The 15,267-nt window shown below is 41.4% G+C and overlaps 1 protein-coding gene across 1 annotated transcript; it reads right to left on the bottom strand.

Moving 5' to 3' along the window:
* Positions 1-12,531: 12,531 nt before the first annotated feature.
* Positions 12,532-14,315, bottom strand: LOC120235994 (cationic amino acid transporter 3-like). The gene has a single exon (XM_039238565.1). The coding sequence runs from the start codon at positions 14,308-14,310 to the stop codon at positions 12,532-12,534; it is 1,779 nt and encodes a 592-aa protein (XP_039094496.1). The 5' UTR covers positions 14,311-14,315.
* Between the last annotated feature and the right edge of the window lie 952 nt (positions 14,316-15,267).

Below are 15,267 nucleotides of genomic sequence, written 5' to 3'. Positions count from 1 at the left end.
AGTTCCCCTTTTTGCCTCCCAGGGCATTCTATTCCAGGCTGTGTGCAAATGCTGATTGGGGAGAACAGGGTTCTAATACTAGCGACTGGGAAGGTGGGTGATGCCATTTTCACCCCTCCCACGCATGCGCATACGTGCACCACACAATCTACCCCACGAGCTAGGCAGCGCCATCTAGTGGAGAACACAGCCAATACACTGAGCCCTCACAACTGGGCCAACCTCCCTACCCGTGATCTACAATTAGGAAAAAAATAAAGAAAATAGAGACACTCATATAACTGACATTTTATTTTTTCATCCGGCTTTACTGAGGTATAACTGACATATAAAATTGTACGATATTTAGCCTTACATTGTGGTGATATGATACCTATATGTATTGTGAAATGATTCACTATGATTTCCTCACCGTGAGAGCATTAAAGATGGTATTTTAATGTAAATGTTAGGTTTAATGAAGGTAAGTGTTCAAAACGTACCTTTGCTTTCCTCACTTCATCTTTGCATGTGGAGGAGCTTCCGCTGGAGCTTTGGTTTTCAACAAGTGATCCCTTGAGGCTCAGCATCATCATCTTTTGGGAATTTGTTAGAATTACAAGTTCTGGGCCGCGCTCTGACCTACTGAACTCCGAATGCCTCTTCAGGAACACAAGTCTCTCTGCCTGTTCAATTTAGGGACCATAAGTGCCTCTTAGTTAGACTTCTAGCAGAAACCGATGTATTTTCGATTGTATTTCAGTCTGTTGCTGGTCTATCTAATCAATTTTTTTATTTTTTTGATTTTTTATTTGTATTTTTTTTGGTTTTATTGTTGTTAGTCAATTTTATTTATTTATTTATTTTTACAAATAGTTTATTGTCAAATTAGTTTCCACATAACACTCAGTACTAATCCCCATAAGTGTCCTCCTCCACCCCCTCCCCCCTCCCCCCCACATCCATCAGTCCTCAGTTTTTGTCAGCATTCAAGAGTCTCTCATGGTTTGCCTCTCTCCCTTGCCCCCACCATTTCCGCCCTTCTTCTCCCCCTTGTTCCTCCGTCAAGTTCCTCCTAATCCTCCTATACGTGCAAACATATGATATTTGTCCTTCTCTGCCTGACTTATTTCGCTCAGCATAACACCCTCAAGGTCCATCCATGTTGCTACACATGGCCAGATTTCATTGTTTCTCATTGCCATGTAGTATTCCATGGTATAGATAAACCACATCTTCTTGATCCATTCATCTGTTGATGGACACTTAGGCTCTTTCCATGTTTTAGCTATTGTGGAGAGTGCTGCTATGAACATTGGGGTACATGTGCTCCTATGCCTCAGCATTTCTGTATCCCTTGGGTAAATTCCTAGCAGTGCTATTGCTGGGTCATAAGGGAGTTCTATTGTTAGTTTCCTGAGGAACCTCCACACTGTTTTCCAGAGGGGCTGTACCAGTTTACATTCCCACCAACAGTGTAGGAGGGTGCCCGTTTCTCCACATCCTCGCCAGCATCTAGAGTTCTCTGATTTGCTCATTTTAGCCACTCTGACTGGCGTGAGGTGGTATCTCAGTGTGGTTTTGATTTGTATTTCCCTGATGAGGAGGGATGCTGAGCATCGTTTCATGTGTCTGTTGGCCATCTGGATGTCCTCTTTGGAGAAGTGTCTGTTCATGTCTTCTGCCCATTTCTTCACTGGGTTGTTTGTTTTTCGGGCGTGTAGTTTGGTGAGTTCCTTATAGATTCTGGATATTAACCCTTTATCTGATATGTCATTTGCAACTATCTTTTCCCATTCCGTTGGTTGCCTATTAATTTTCTGGGTTGTTTCCTTGGCTGTGCAGAAGCTTTTAATCTTGATGAGGTCCCAACAGTTTATTTTTGCTCTTGATTCCCTTGCTTTTGGGGATGTGTCAAGTAAGAAGTTGCTGCGGTGGAGGTCAAGGAGGTTGTTTCCTGCTTTCTCCTCTAGGGTGTTGATAGTTTCCTGTCTCACGTTCAGGTCCTTTATCCATTTTGAGTTGATTTTTGTGCATGGTGTGAGAAAATGATCTAGTTTCATTCTTCTGCATGTTGCTGTCCAGTTCTCCCAACACCATCTGTTAAAAAGGCTGTCTTTTTTCCATTGGATATTCTTTCCTGCTTTGTCAAAGATCAGTTGGCTGTATACTTTTGGGTCCACTTCTGAGTTCTCAATTCTGTTCCATTGGTCTATGTGTCTGTTTTTGTGCCAATACCATACTGTCTTGAGGATGACAGCTTTGTAGTAGAGGCTGAAGTCTGGGATGGTGATACCTCCCGTTTTGGTTTTATTTTTCAGTATTACTTTGGCTATTCGGGGTCTTTTGTGGTTCCATACAAATTTTTGGATAGTTTGTTCTAGTTTTGAGAAGTATGCTGGTGCAATTTTGATTGGAATTGCATTGAATGTGTAGAGTGCTTTAGGTAGTAATGACATCTTAACTATATTTATTCTTCCTATCCATGAGCATGGAATGTTTTTCCATTTCTTTGTGTCTTCTTCAATTTCCTTCATAAGTTTTCTATAGTTTTCATCATACAGATCTCTTGTATCCTTGGTTAGGTTTATTCCGAGGTATTTTATGGTTTTTTGTGCAATTGTGAATGGGATCAGTTTCTTGATTTCTCTTTCTGTTGCTTCATTATTGGTGTATAAAAATGCAACCGATTTCTGTACGTTGATTTTGTACCCTGCAACTTGGCTGAATTCTTGGATCAGTTCTAGTAGGCTTCTGGTGGAGTCTGTCGGGTTTTCTATGTAGAGTATCATGTCATCTGCGAAGAGTGAAAGTTTGACTTCCTCTTTGCCAATTCTGATGCCTTTGATTTCCTTTTGTTGTCTGATGGCTGATGCTAGGACTTCCAGCACTATGTTAAACAACAGTGGTGAGAGTGGACATCCCTGTCGTGTTCCTGATCTCAGGGGGAAAGCTCTCAGTTTTTCCCCGTTGAGGATGATGTTAGCTGAAGGCTTCTCATAGATGGCTTTGATGATGTTTAAGTAGGTTCCTTCTATCCCAACTTTCTCGAGAGTCTTTATTAAGAAGGGATGCTGTATTTTGTCAAATGCTTTTTCTGCATCTATTGACAGGATCATATGGTTTTTATCTTTTCTTTTATTGATATGATGGATCACATTGATTGATTTGCGAATGTTGAACCAGCCCTGTAACCCAGGAATGAATCCCACTTGATCTTGGTGGATGATTCTTTTGATATGCTGCTGGATTCGATTTGCAAGGATCTTGTTGAGAATTTTTGCATCCGTATTCATCAAGGATATTGGCCTATAGTTCTCTTTTTTTGCTGGATCTCTGTCTGGCTTGGGAATCAGAGTGATGCTGGCTTCATAAAATGAGTCCGGGAGTTTTCCTTCGACTTCTATTTTTTGGAATAGCTTGAGAAGAATTGGGATTAATTCTGTTTTAAATGTCTGGTAGAATTCCCCAGGGAAACCATCAGGTCCAGGGCTCTTATTTGTTGGGAGATTTTTGATCACTGATTCGATTTCTTCACTCGTTATGGGTCTGTTCAGGTTTTCTATTTCTTCCCGTGTGAATTTTGGTAGTGAGTGTGTGTTTAGGAATTTGTCCATTTCTTCTAAGTTGTCCAATTTGTTGGCATATAATTTTTCATAGTATTCCCTGATAATTGCTTGTATTTCTGAGGGGTTGGTTGTAATAAGTCCATTTTCATTCATAATTTTGTCTATTTGGGTGCTCTCTCTTTTCTTTTTGATAAGCCTGGCTAGAGGTTTGTCAATTTTGTTTACTTTTTCAAAAAACCAACTCTTGGTTTCATTGATCTGTTCAATTGTTTCTTTGGTCTCTATGTTGTTTATTTCTGCTCTAATTTTTACTATTTCTCTTCTTCTACTGGGTTTAGGGCGTTCTTGTTGCTCTGCCTCTAGCTCCTTTAGGTGAGCTGTTAGATTTTGGACTTGTGCTTTTTCTAATCTCTTGAAATAGGCCTGGAGAGCAATGTACTTTCCTCTTAGGACTGCCTTGGCCGCATCCCATAGATTTTGAATTGTTGTGTTTTCATTTTCATTTGTTTCCATATATTTTTTAATTTCCTCTCTAATTGCCTGATTGGCCCATTCATTCTTTAGAAGGGTGTTCTTTAACCTCCATGTTTTTGGCGGTTTTCCAGACTTCTTCCTGTAATTGATTTCAAGTTTCAAAGCATTGTGATCTGACAGTGTGCATGGTATGATCTCTATTCTTTTATATTTATTGAGGGCTGCTTTATGTCCCAGTATGTGATCTATCTTGGAGAATGTGCCATGCGCACTTGAGAAGAAAGTAAATTCCCTGGCCTCAGGATGTAAAGTTCTAAATATATCCGTCAGATCCATCTGGTCCAATGTGTCTTTCAAGTCCATTATTTCTTTAGTGATTTTCTGTCTGGTTGACCTATCCATTGCTGTAAGCGGAGTATTAAAGTCCCCTGCTATTAGCACATTCTTATCTATAAGCTTGTTTCTGTTTGTGATTAATTGTTTTAGATATTTAGGTGCTCCCATATTCGGTGCGTAGACATTTATGATTGTTAGTTCTTCCTGATGGATGGACCCTGTAATTATTATGTAGTGCCCTTCTTCATCTCTTGTGATTGTCTTTAATTTAAAGTCCAGTTTGTCTGATATAAGTATCGCTACTCCGGCTTTCTTTTGATTTCCTGTAGCATGATATATATTTCTCCATCCCCTTACTTTTAATCTGAAGGTATCTTCCCGTCTAAAATGAGTTTCTTGTAGACAGCATATTGATGGATTTTGTTTTTTAATCCATTCTGCTACCCTATGTCTTTTGATTGGAGCATTCAGCCCATTTACATTCAGTGTTATTATTGAAATATGTGGGTTTAGAGTCTTTGTATCTTTTGTAGGGTTCATGTTTGTGGTGGTGTCTCTGGTATCTTTGTTCCTTGCAACCTTTCCTTCAGAGCATCCCCCTCAGGATTTCTTGTAGGGCTGGCTTCGTGGTGACAAATTCTTTCAATTTCTGTTTATTTGGAAAGGTTTTTATCTCTCCTTCTATTTTGAATGACAGGCTTGCTGGATAGAGGATTCTTGGCTGCATATTTTTACTGTTCATCACATTGAAGATTTCCTGCCATTCCTTTCTAGCCTGCCAAGTTTCAGTAGATAGGTCTGTCACCACTCTGATAGGTTTCCCTTTGTATGTTAGGGCCCTTTTCTCCCTAGCTGCTTTCAAAATTCTCTCTTTGTCCTTGTATTTGGCCATTTTCACTATGATATGTCGTGCAGAAGATCGATTCAGGTTACGTCTGAGGGGAGTCCTCTGAGCCTCTTGTACTTCCACATTTACTTCCTTCCCCAGGTCGGGGAAGTTCTCTGCTATAATTTGTTCCAGGACTCCTTCAGCACCTTTCCCTCTCTCTTCCTCTTCTGGGATTCCTATGATACGGATATTGTTGCGTTTGACCGTATCGCTGAGCTCTCGAATTCTTCTTTCCTGTTCCTGGATCAGTTTGTCTCTTTTTTTGTCAGCTTCTTGTTTTTCTATAATGGTGTCTTCTAAATCACTTATTCTCCTTTCTGCCTCTTCAATCCGTGCATTGGAGGCCTCTAATTTATTATGGATCTCATTTATCGCATTTTTTAATTCTTCATGCCTATTTTTATTTTCCATTCTGTCTGTAGCCATAGTTTCTTTGATGTCCCCTATGTTTTTTTCAAGCCCAGCTATTAATTTTACCATTATTATTCTAAAATCTTGTTCAGTGATGCTGCTGATATCTGTTTTGAGCAGTTCATTAGCTGTCATTTCTTCTTGGAGTTTCTTTGGAGGAGAGGTCTTTCGTTTCGTCATTTTAGTTAGCTTTCCGGCTCTTGTTGGTTTTAAAGACCTGTTATGCTCTCTGTTTCTATGAGCGCTGCTATATCCAAGAAGACTCTTTGACTTTCCAGGGCCTATCCTTTCAGAGAGTGTTTTTTGAATGGTCTCCCTTGGTCTCTCTTGTTGGGACCTTGGTTATTTTATTTTCCTATTCGTAGTGATATTTGGGACTCTCCACCTTGTGCACTCTAGCTTGTTTCTTGAGGTAGCCCTGGAAAAGAAAACAGACAGACAAACACACAGGGAGCAGGAGCACACAAACGCACAGGCTAATTCAACTAACATGCAAAGCGAGAGGGAAAACGAAAAAGTTAAGAGAAAAGACTGAGCAGGGAGGGCGAATAATATGGAGTATAAAGTACATAAAAGGGTCATAAAAGGGGAAAAGAAAAGGAATAAAGAAGAAAACTGATGGGCAAAGAATGGTTTAAAGCATATAACCGGATTTCCCAGCTACAGTTAAATAGCCGTGTGTATGCAGTGCTGGTTGAAGAGCATAGAGAAAGAGAGAGAAAGCAGGGCGGGATGAGGCACAATTGGAAATAGAATGAACATGCCGAAGGGATAAGAAGCTTTTTTCAAAGAGGTAAAGGGTGGAATATAGTTGGGTAGGTGAGAGAAGGATGCTGGAATTATCCAGAGAAACTATATAGTCTAATTACTCCTGAGAGAAAGAGCTGAAAATGTCGGTAGGTGTAGAATTTACATTTACAGAATGGACTCGTTGTGATTGTTTAAGCAAGCTGGCGACCAGAGTTAGTCAGGTCAGTGTTCTGGGGAAAAAAGAGAGAAAAGAGAAAGAAGAAGAAAAAAAGAAAGAGAAGAAAAGGGAAAAAAAAGAAAGAAAAAAAAGGAAAAAAACAAAAAAAGGAGAAAAAAAAGGAAAAAGAAAAAGAAAAAAAAAAGGGAGGAGGGCACCTCTCAGGCAGGGATGGGCGTGGCGGGATCCAATGCCTCAGGCGGGAGCTCTGCCTTGGCGGTTGTGGGGAGGAGAGTGGCGGTGCTCCAGTCCCTTCTTGAACCAAGCGCTGCACTTCGCTTTTCTGGGTGTGTAAACTCCCCGTACCGGGGGCGCAGCCGAAGTTGGTTGCACTCTTCAACCCAGGCCAGTTCCAATCTCCAAATCCCAGTTCCCGCGCCCCGCTGAAGTTGCCTTAGACACAGCTTCCCAGGCAACCCCCTCGGGCAATTCCATGCTCCCTGCCGAGCTCTGGGGGCGGAGTCAGAATCGCTGCTTCCTTCTCTGGGTCAGGCTGGCTCGCATGTCCGATTTCTTTTTGAATTCACCTATCCCTCTTCTATTTCCCAAATTACTCCATAGGCATATTCCTCCAGGAAGCATCTCTTGCCTACTACCTCTTTCTCAGTTTCTACTCAAACCATCCACCAAAATAATGATATCTCAATACATGTGTGGTTACTAATTCCTCCTACTTCAGTCCATTTTTTCTTCCCATTTAGGGTGTAAAACTTTTGTGCAAAAGAATAGAAGATGCTCTCACAAGATTTTGGCACCACTTCCTAAAAAAAATCATCTAAAGGAATGGATAAGTATAAGGGCAATACTGCCCCTAACAGGCTTCCCTGGGGTCACCTATTCTCTGATGAAAAGATGAAAATTTCCACAAATAAAAAGTAGCTTCCCATCCCTCCTTTCCAGGGAAGTCATCATACATAAATACAGTAGGAAAACACTGGCCCTCATAGGGCAACCATAAAACTGTTCACAAAATTGTATGTTGTGCTCAAGCTGAAGTCAGTCTCATCTTCAGAGATACCTTGGAGCCATGTAGATGAGTTTGGGTCTTCTATCAACTTTGGTATCTTGGCCCGTTTCCAAGTCCCATGAGTACAGGTGGAGCAAGACCATAGGAGGTCGTGTCAGGCATTCACCTGCATCAGATGCTCTTTGAGTGAACATCACTGTTCTTACCACTGGGTCTGGAGGAAGGGGGTCTACTCTTTATCCTGAGCAAGACTCCACTCTAATGGCACAGACAGCAGAGTCACCAAAAATCAGGCTGAGCCACACAAAGGCAAAACTAGCAGTGCTGAAGTATAGTTGTAGATGCTGGGTACAGATCTAGATACACTTTTATATTGTTCTGGATGGAGAGAAATGCTGTTTGTCAAAGCAGTGTCCCAGAAGATAGTTTTAAAGTAGCAGCACAGTGGTAGTCTGAAAGGAATGAGAATTTCTGTACCAAAGAAATGTGTAAACCTCAATTCAATGAAACATGAATTATTAAATAATCATTGTGTGTCTGGGCACAGTCGATACTCTGGGGGAGTGAACAAGATACACTCCCTTACCTATGATCTACAATCAGAAACAATATACAAAAATAAAGGCACTCAGATAACTGTGGTACTTTTTTATTTCAACTTTATTGAGGTACAATTGACATATAAAATTTAATTATTTAAACCATACATTGTGGTAATCTGGCATACATATACATTGTGAAATGATTCAGAATGATTTCCCCACTGTTATAAGATTAACAATGGTATTTTAATATAAATGTTTCATCAAATGAATGTAAGTGTTCACAGGGCAACTTTGTATCCTTCACTTCATCTTCCCCATGGAGCGTTGGTTTTGTATATGTTGTCCCAAGACCAGCAGCATCAGCATCACCTGGCAACTCGTTAGAAGTACATTTGTGGGCTTCACCCAGACATACTGAATTCCAAATGCTGGGGACAGGGCCCAGCAATCTGTGTTCTCACAAGCCTTCAAGGTATGGTGACACCTGATGAAGATTGAGAACCACATCAATACTATTCCTGGCCCGACCCCACCTATGCCCCTCTCCCTGTGACTTTAATTAGTGAGTTAAAGAAACAACAGGAATTATACCCAGCTCAGCCCCTTCCTTTTTTAAAATTAGTTTTCTTTTTTTATCCGGTGCCAAACTGACCAAAAAAACATTCATTACAACCTGCTCATACATGAAAAATCTAATAAATGCTGAATCCTATCCATGTTAACTTGTTGGGGTTGCTTAGCACTACTTCTGATGAAGACTAAGTCTGTCTAATTTAGTGATGTAGGATTAGCAAGCCAATTGGGCTGTAGAGCAAGAGCTAACAGTTTAATCACCTTTCTCTATGTCATGATTATCAGTTGGTTCCAAACATAGAAGTGAGAAATGGGGTGTTATTTACTGAGCCTTATAGCTCCATCATGGGTTGTAGTGAAAAGTGGGAAGGATGTAGGTTCAGATTCCCAGCAGTAGAGAGACCTAGCAGAGAGAATGACAAGTTACAAGAACCAGACAAAGTCCTAGAAATTTTTAAGTGAACCTAACATTAGAAATGATCAGTTCTGCAGTGTGGAGGTTCCTCAGGAAACTAACACTAGAACTCCCCTATGACCCAGCAATAGCACTGCTAGGAATTTTCCCAAGGGATACAGGAGTGCTGATGTATAGGGGCACATGCACCCCAATGTTCATAGCAGCACTCTCCACAATAGCTAAAACATGGAAAGAGCCTAAGTGTCCATCCACAGACGAATGGATCAAGAAGATGTGGTTTATCTATACCATGGAATACTACATGGCAATGAGAAAGAATGAAATCTGGCCATGTGTAGCAACATGGATGGACCTTGAGGGTGTTATGCTGAGCGAAATAAGTCAGGCAGAGAAGGACAAATATCACATGTTTGCACATATAGGAAGATTAGGAGGAACTTGACGGAGGACCAAGGGGGAGAAGAAGGGTGGAAATGGTGGGGGAAAGGGAGAGAGGCAAACTATGAGAGACTCTTGAATGCTGACAAAAACTGAGGACTGATGGATGTGGGGAGAGGGGAGATGGGCACGGAGGGGGTCACTTGTGGGGATGAGCACTGAGTGTTATGTGGAAACTAATTTGACAATAAACTATTTGTAAAAAAAATAAATAAATAAAAACCTTGGAAGGATAAAAAAATAAAGAAAAGAGAGAAAACTAAGAAAAAAAAGAAATGATCAGTTCTCACTTCTCATATACAGAAAAATAAGCAAAGCATTGAAGGAAGCAAGAGGCTTGCTCAAGGTCACAATGCTACTTAGTGGCCAGAACAAGAGCATAACCCAGGACACGTGGCGCTCAGCTGAGCACTTTCTGATCACGTGGACCAAAGCCAACAACAGCAGAGAAACTATCAAGTCCAAGATTACAGATATCGCCAAGTAGAAGAATCAACCCCAGGGATTTTCGGCAAGGGTAGTGAGTGGATTCAAAACCAAGTGTTTTGTGCTCAGAGGAAAACTCTGGCTCCAATCCACCTGTGCACATTCTGTTGCCCGTCCCCCCCCACCCCGCCCACAGTCAAGGCTCAGGCTACACTGTATGTTCAGTGTGTTCTGAACACTGCTTCATTTTCCTGTGCTTTTCCAAGTGTTGTTCTCTCTGCCTACGGTCTCTCACTGCTGCCCACATGTGGGAAAATCCTAATCTGTCCTTGCAGAGAGCTATCTCAAATGCCATTCCTCTACAAAATACCTGATTTGACCAATAAACCCTCACCACTGCACCAGCCACAAATGATCATCCACCACTCTGATTTCCCAGGACACATTATTTGTATATGACTTATTATGACAACACTTTCTACTTTGTGTTACAGGTATACTTTACACCTTGTGTTAGAATATAAGTCCCTTCAGAGCAGGGGACATATTTCTACTATTTGTTTTGTTTGTTTGTTTGTTCAATTTTAGTTTCATTTTTTGTTGTTTTTGTACAAGTATAACTAGAATACCATGTCACTCTATTATTCTAGGTGTACAATATAATAACTCAACAATTCCACACATGTCTCAGTGCTCATCAAGATAACTATACTCTTAATTCCCTTCATCTGTTTCACCCATCCTTGTACCCATTTCACTTTAGCAACTAACAGTTTGTTTTCTATATATAAGTGTATGGAATTGTTTTTTTGCTTGTCTCACTTTTTCTTTTTTGCTGTTGTTTTATTTATTAAGTTGCTGTAAGAGTAGAACCATTTGGTGTTTGTCTTACTCTGAACAGACTTATTTCACATCGTTTTATTCTTTGTAGGTCCATCCAACTTGTTGCAAATGGCAGAATGCCATTCCTTTTTATGGCTGAGTAATATTCCATGATAAACAGGTAGATAGATAGATGATAGATAGATATTATATCTTCTTTATCCATTCATCTATTAAGAGACATTTGGGTTGCTTCCATGTCCTGGCTATTGTAAATCATGCTGCATAAACATAGGGGTGCATATATCTTGTTGAATTCGTGTAACTAAAAGGCTTTTGCCCTGAAAAGGAAACCAGCGACAGAAGAGAAAAGCAACCTACTGAATAAGGGAAGATATTTGCAAATAATATATCCAAAAAGGAGTTGATACCAAAAATACAGAAAGAACTTATACAACTCAACATCAAAAAACCCCAAATAATCCACTTAAAAACTGGGCAGACACACTGAATAGACATTTTCCAAAGGAGAGATACAGATGGCCAACAGACACTTGGAAAGGTGTTCACCATCACTAATCACAGGGAAACCTAAATTAACACTACAATGAGATATCGCTTTAAATCTGTCAGAATGGCTAAAATCAGAAAGACAAGATAAGCAAGTATTGTCCACAATATGAGGAAAAAGGAATCCTCATGTACTGTTAGTGGGAATGTCAGCTGCTGCAGCCTCTATGGAGAACAGTATAGAGGTTTCTCAAAAATAAAAGTACCTATGACCCAGTAATTCTGTTACTGGTTGTTTTTTTTAAATAATCTATACACACAACGTGGGGCTCAAGGACACGACCCTGAGAGAAGAATTGCATGCTTTACTGACTGAGCCAGCTAGGCACCCCACAGCTGCTGGATATTTAACCAATGGAATAAAAAACATTTTTTCTAGTTTCTTTTAATAATATTTTAAAGCCTGTAAGAAACTACAGACACGATTCAAGTAGACAAGTAAAAAGAAAAAAAAAAAGGGAGAATGAGCAATACACATCCTTCATTCTACAACATACAGAAAGCTCTAATAGTGTTCTCCCACCACATCCATGGGAGGTGTACACTTACAGTGGGATCAAAGTACGCCATCATTATGCAGGGGGACTTGACTGTATTCAGGTGTGATGATGTCAAGCTGAATATTTACTGACACAGCTGGGGTCAAGTTCTACACTTTTGGCCCTAATTTATTTATTATTTATTTATTTATTTATTTGGGTGCCGGGAACATTTATTTTTTGAGTTGTGATGATAAAGTGAGCTTTCCATCTATCTTTAGATCAGTTTTATATAGTTGTGTTATATTCACAATAAAAGGTTTTTTTTTTTTTTTATTTTTTTTACAAATAGTTTATTGTCAAATTAGTTTCCACATAACACTCAGTGCTCATCCCCAAAGTGCCCTCCTCCATGCCCATCCCCCCCTCCCCCCCACATCCCTCAGTCCTCAGTTTTTGTCAGCATTCAAGAGTCTCTCATGGTTTGCCTCTCTCCCTTTCCCCCACCATTTCCGCCCTTCTTCTCCCCCTTGGTCCTCCGTCAAGTTCCTCCTAATCCTCCTATACGTGCAAACATATGGTATTTGTCCTTCTCTGCCTGACTTATTTCGCTCAGCATAACACCCTCAAGGTCCATCCATGTTGCTACACATGCTTTTGGCCCTAATTTAAATGGAATCAGTGCCCCAGCTGTACCGGATCCCATAGGCAAAGTAGAGAGCAAACCCAATCAGCATCCAGATACCAAAAAGGGCCCAGGTTCCAGCTGTCATCTGCATCATAAGGCAAACATTTGCAAAGATGCTCAGTAGTGGGAGGACAGGCAGAGCAGGGACCTTAAAGGGAAGTGGAGTGGAGCTCTGTGGCTGTCTCCAGATGATCCCAGTGAGCCCCGTGATGAGCACCAGGAGCAACACAAATACGGAAATCCACACTGGGTCTCCAGAAAGCAGAACTGGCCACTGTGCCAGCACCAGGCACAGAAGAATGATCAGCAAAGCAAGCAGTGAAGAGCAAACATAGACAACCCGGCCAGAGAGTGGAGTAGGGTGGGAGCTGCCTGGAAAAAGTAGTCCCTGTAGAGTCAGTTTCTCTGCTACAGGTCTATTCTCCTCCTGCACCTCTGCTTCATTTTCCTCATTCTGCATCTCAGGCTGATACCTGATGATGAGAACACAAATTGCAACCAAGGAGTGAGAAATCAGGGATCCAACTGACCCTAGGTCCGAGATATCAGTGACTCCCAAGAAGAATACAGTGACTGCAATAATTCCAACAAGCACAATGGTTATGATAAAAATGTTTCGGAGGTGAGAGGTAGTGGAAAAAATACGGAACAGGAGGCCATCCCTTGCCATCCAGACTAACTCCCAAAATATCGGCTGCCATAAGCCCCGAAAGCTGGCAGAAAGAATGAACAGGAAGGCTAAAGCTACAACATAGTAGGCAGGGACCCAGCCAATATGCAGAAATACCTCAGGCAAGGTGCTCCCAGGTTGGAGCTGGTAGTAAGGCACCATAAGTGTAAGTGCTAAAGAGACACCAAAATACACCAGAAAGCAGATGAACAGTGCAATCAAAATGCCCCTGGGGATGGAATGCTGGGGATTCTGGGTATCTTCAATTTTGGTAACAATATAGTCAAAACCAATAAATGCATAGAAATAGATAGCTGCTCCATGGAGAATCCCTTTGAAGCCAAAAGGCATAAATCCTCCAGAGCCGAGAGGGCTCAATGTAGAAGTGTCATTGAGTCCAGCTATTATGTAGTCCTCTTCTGTGAGCTTCCAGTTGTGCAGGTCCCCCTCAATGAAGCCAGAGATGATGACAAAGCTGAGAACCAAAAGTTTCGCCAATGTAACCACTTTGGCAGTTGTGGTAGACCAAAATGATCCAATATACCAAGCCCTCCTGAATTGCATGAAGAGCAACATAACACCCAGAACAACGAAATCTAGGTATTCCCGAATGACACTCGGAATGTTCTCTGAGATGGTCTCCTGCAGAGTCTGAGAGAGCCGGTTCCCACGCAGGTTCTCAAAAGTTAAGATCCATGTGTTAAACACAATGGCTATACCAACAATATAGGAGAGGATAAAGTTCCAGCCACTGATGAAGGCCCAGAGTTCGCCTATAGTGACATAGCTGTAGAGATATCCAAAGCCAGAATGGGGAATACGGACAGCAAACTCTGAATAGCACAGCCCAGCCAACATAGAAGATATGCCAGCCACAAAAACGCAAATCACAAAAGATGGTCCTGCTTGATTTCTGACGACGTCACAAGCCAGGACATACACACCTACATCCACTGTGCGGCCCACAACCTGGGTCACTAAATCCAGAGTGTTCAGTTTTCTCCTTGGGTCATCCTCAGCCACTGGTGCCCCCAGCGTAGGTCTGCGCACCAGTTTTTGAGCGAATCTACGAAGTGCTTGGCACAGCATTCTAGCTGGAATCAAAGAGGATTTGGGGATCAGAGAGCTGTTCCACACCCAGGGAGCAGAGTCTGGGATCAGGTTCAGTGAGGCTGAGTGAAGCCAAGTTGTGTTGGGGTTGTTGAGGTCCGTTTGTCAGGCTTCAAAGCTGCTGCTTTGTATTTCATCTTGTATGTGTAGCTCTTCATAATGCCTAAATAAACAATAAATATGTAGTGAACAATGGTGTTCAACCAACTAACCAAAGTTCACAATCATAGCTCAGAAGTCTCATGTCACCTGTTGCAGCCCAAGTATCACAGGAACTGCAACAAAAGATCATAAAAAATCAACACTGTCCCCCTGAAAAGTGTCAAATTTCTCCCAACATTCTCCTTTTCACACCGCATGACAAAATCCCATTTGAGGTTACCTAACTCCTGTAGCTTCATGGACTAGTTAAGCTGTAGGACACAACAGGGCATGAATTTCTTGTGCAATAATTTACACATGAGATGTTTGTGTGGTGCTTGAGCATAAGTTATGACACATTAATTAATTGACTAGAGGGCCTTCTTACAGTTACAGAGCCCTTTCTTAAATACCATCTGAGTTTAAGATACACATATTGGTCCCACTGTCTTAACTCTTTACTCCCAAATCAGTACCCAAGGTCAGATGGCCCCATTTCTCCTCATTCTGCATCATCCTTTTAGCAGTACTGATGGCAAGGAATGCACAGTCCAACCCTTTCCTTTACCATCAAGCCCCACATGGGGTGGTGTGCGAAGAGAAGAAGAGGGAGAAAGAGGCAGGGCCTTCATAACTGCATGCAAGAGCCAGAGAAACTAGACTGTTGAGGAAACACTGGAGAAATAGGTGCATAAGCCACCAGTGTCCACTACTAAGGGAGAAGAGTCAGAGAGGCCATTTTGTGAATTCTGACATTCAGTAAACCTCACCAAGAGCAACCAGGCAAAACTTACT

The sequence above is a fragment of the Hyaena hyaena genome, unplaced genomic scaffold, assembly GCF_003009895.1.
Source record: "Hyaena hyaena isolate Hyena2069 unplaced genomic scaffold, ASM300989v1 scaffold_143, whole genome shotgun sequence".
NCBI lineage: Eukaryota > Metazoa > Chordata > Mammalia > Carnivora > Hyaenidae > Hyaena > Hyaena hyaena.
The sequence above is the reverse complement of the archived record's forward strand: the minus strand, read 5'-3'. Positions and strand labels throughout refer to the sequence as shown.

Bases quoted from the DNA above. Each gene is read 5' to 3' on its own strand.
- LOC120235994 (XM_039238565.1), bottom strand. From the start codon at position 14,310: ATGCTGTGCCAAGCACTTCGTAGATTCGCTCAAAAACTGGTGCGCAGA.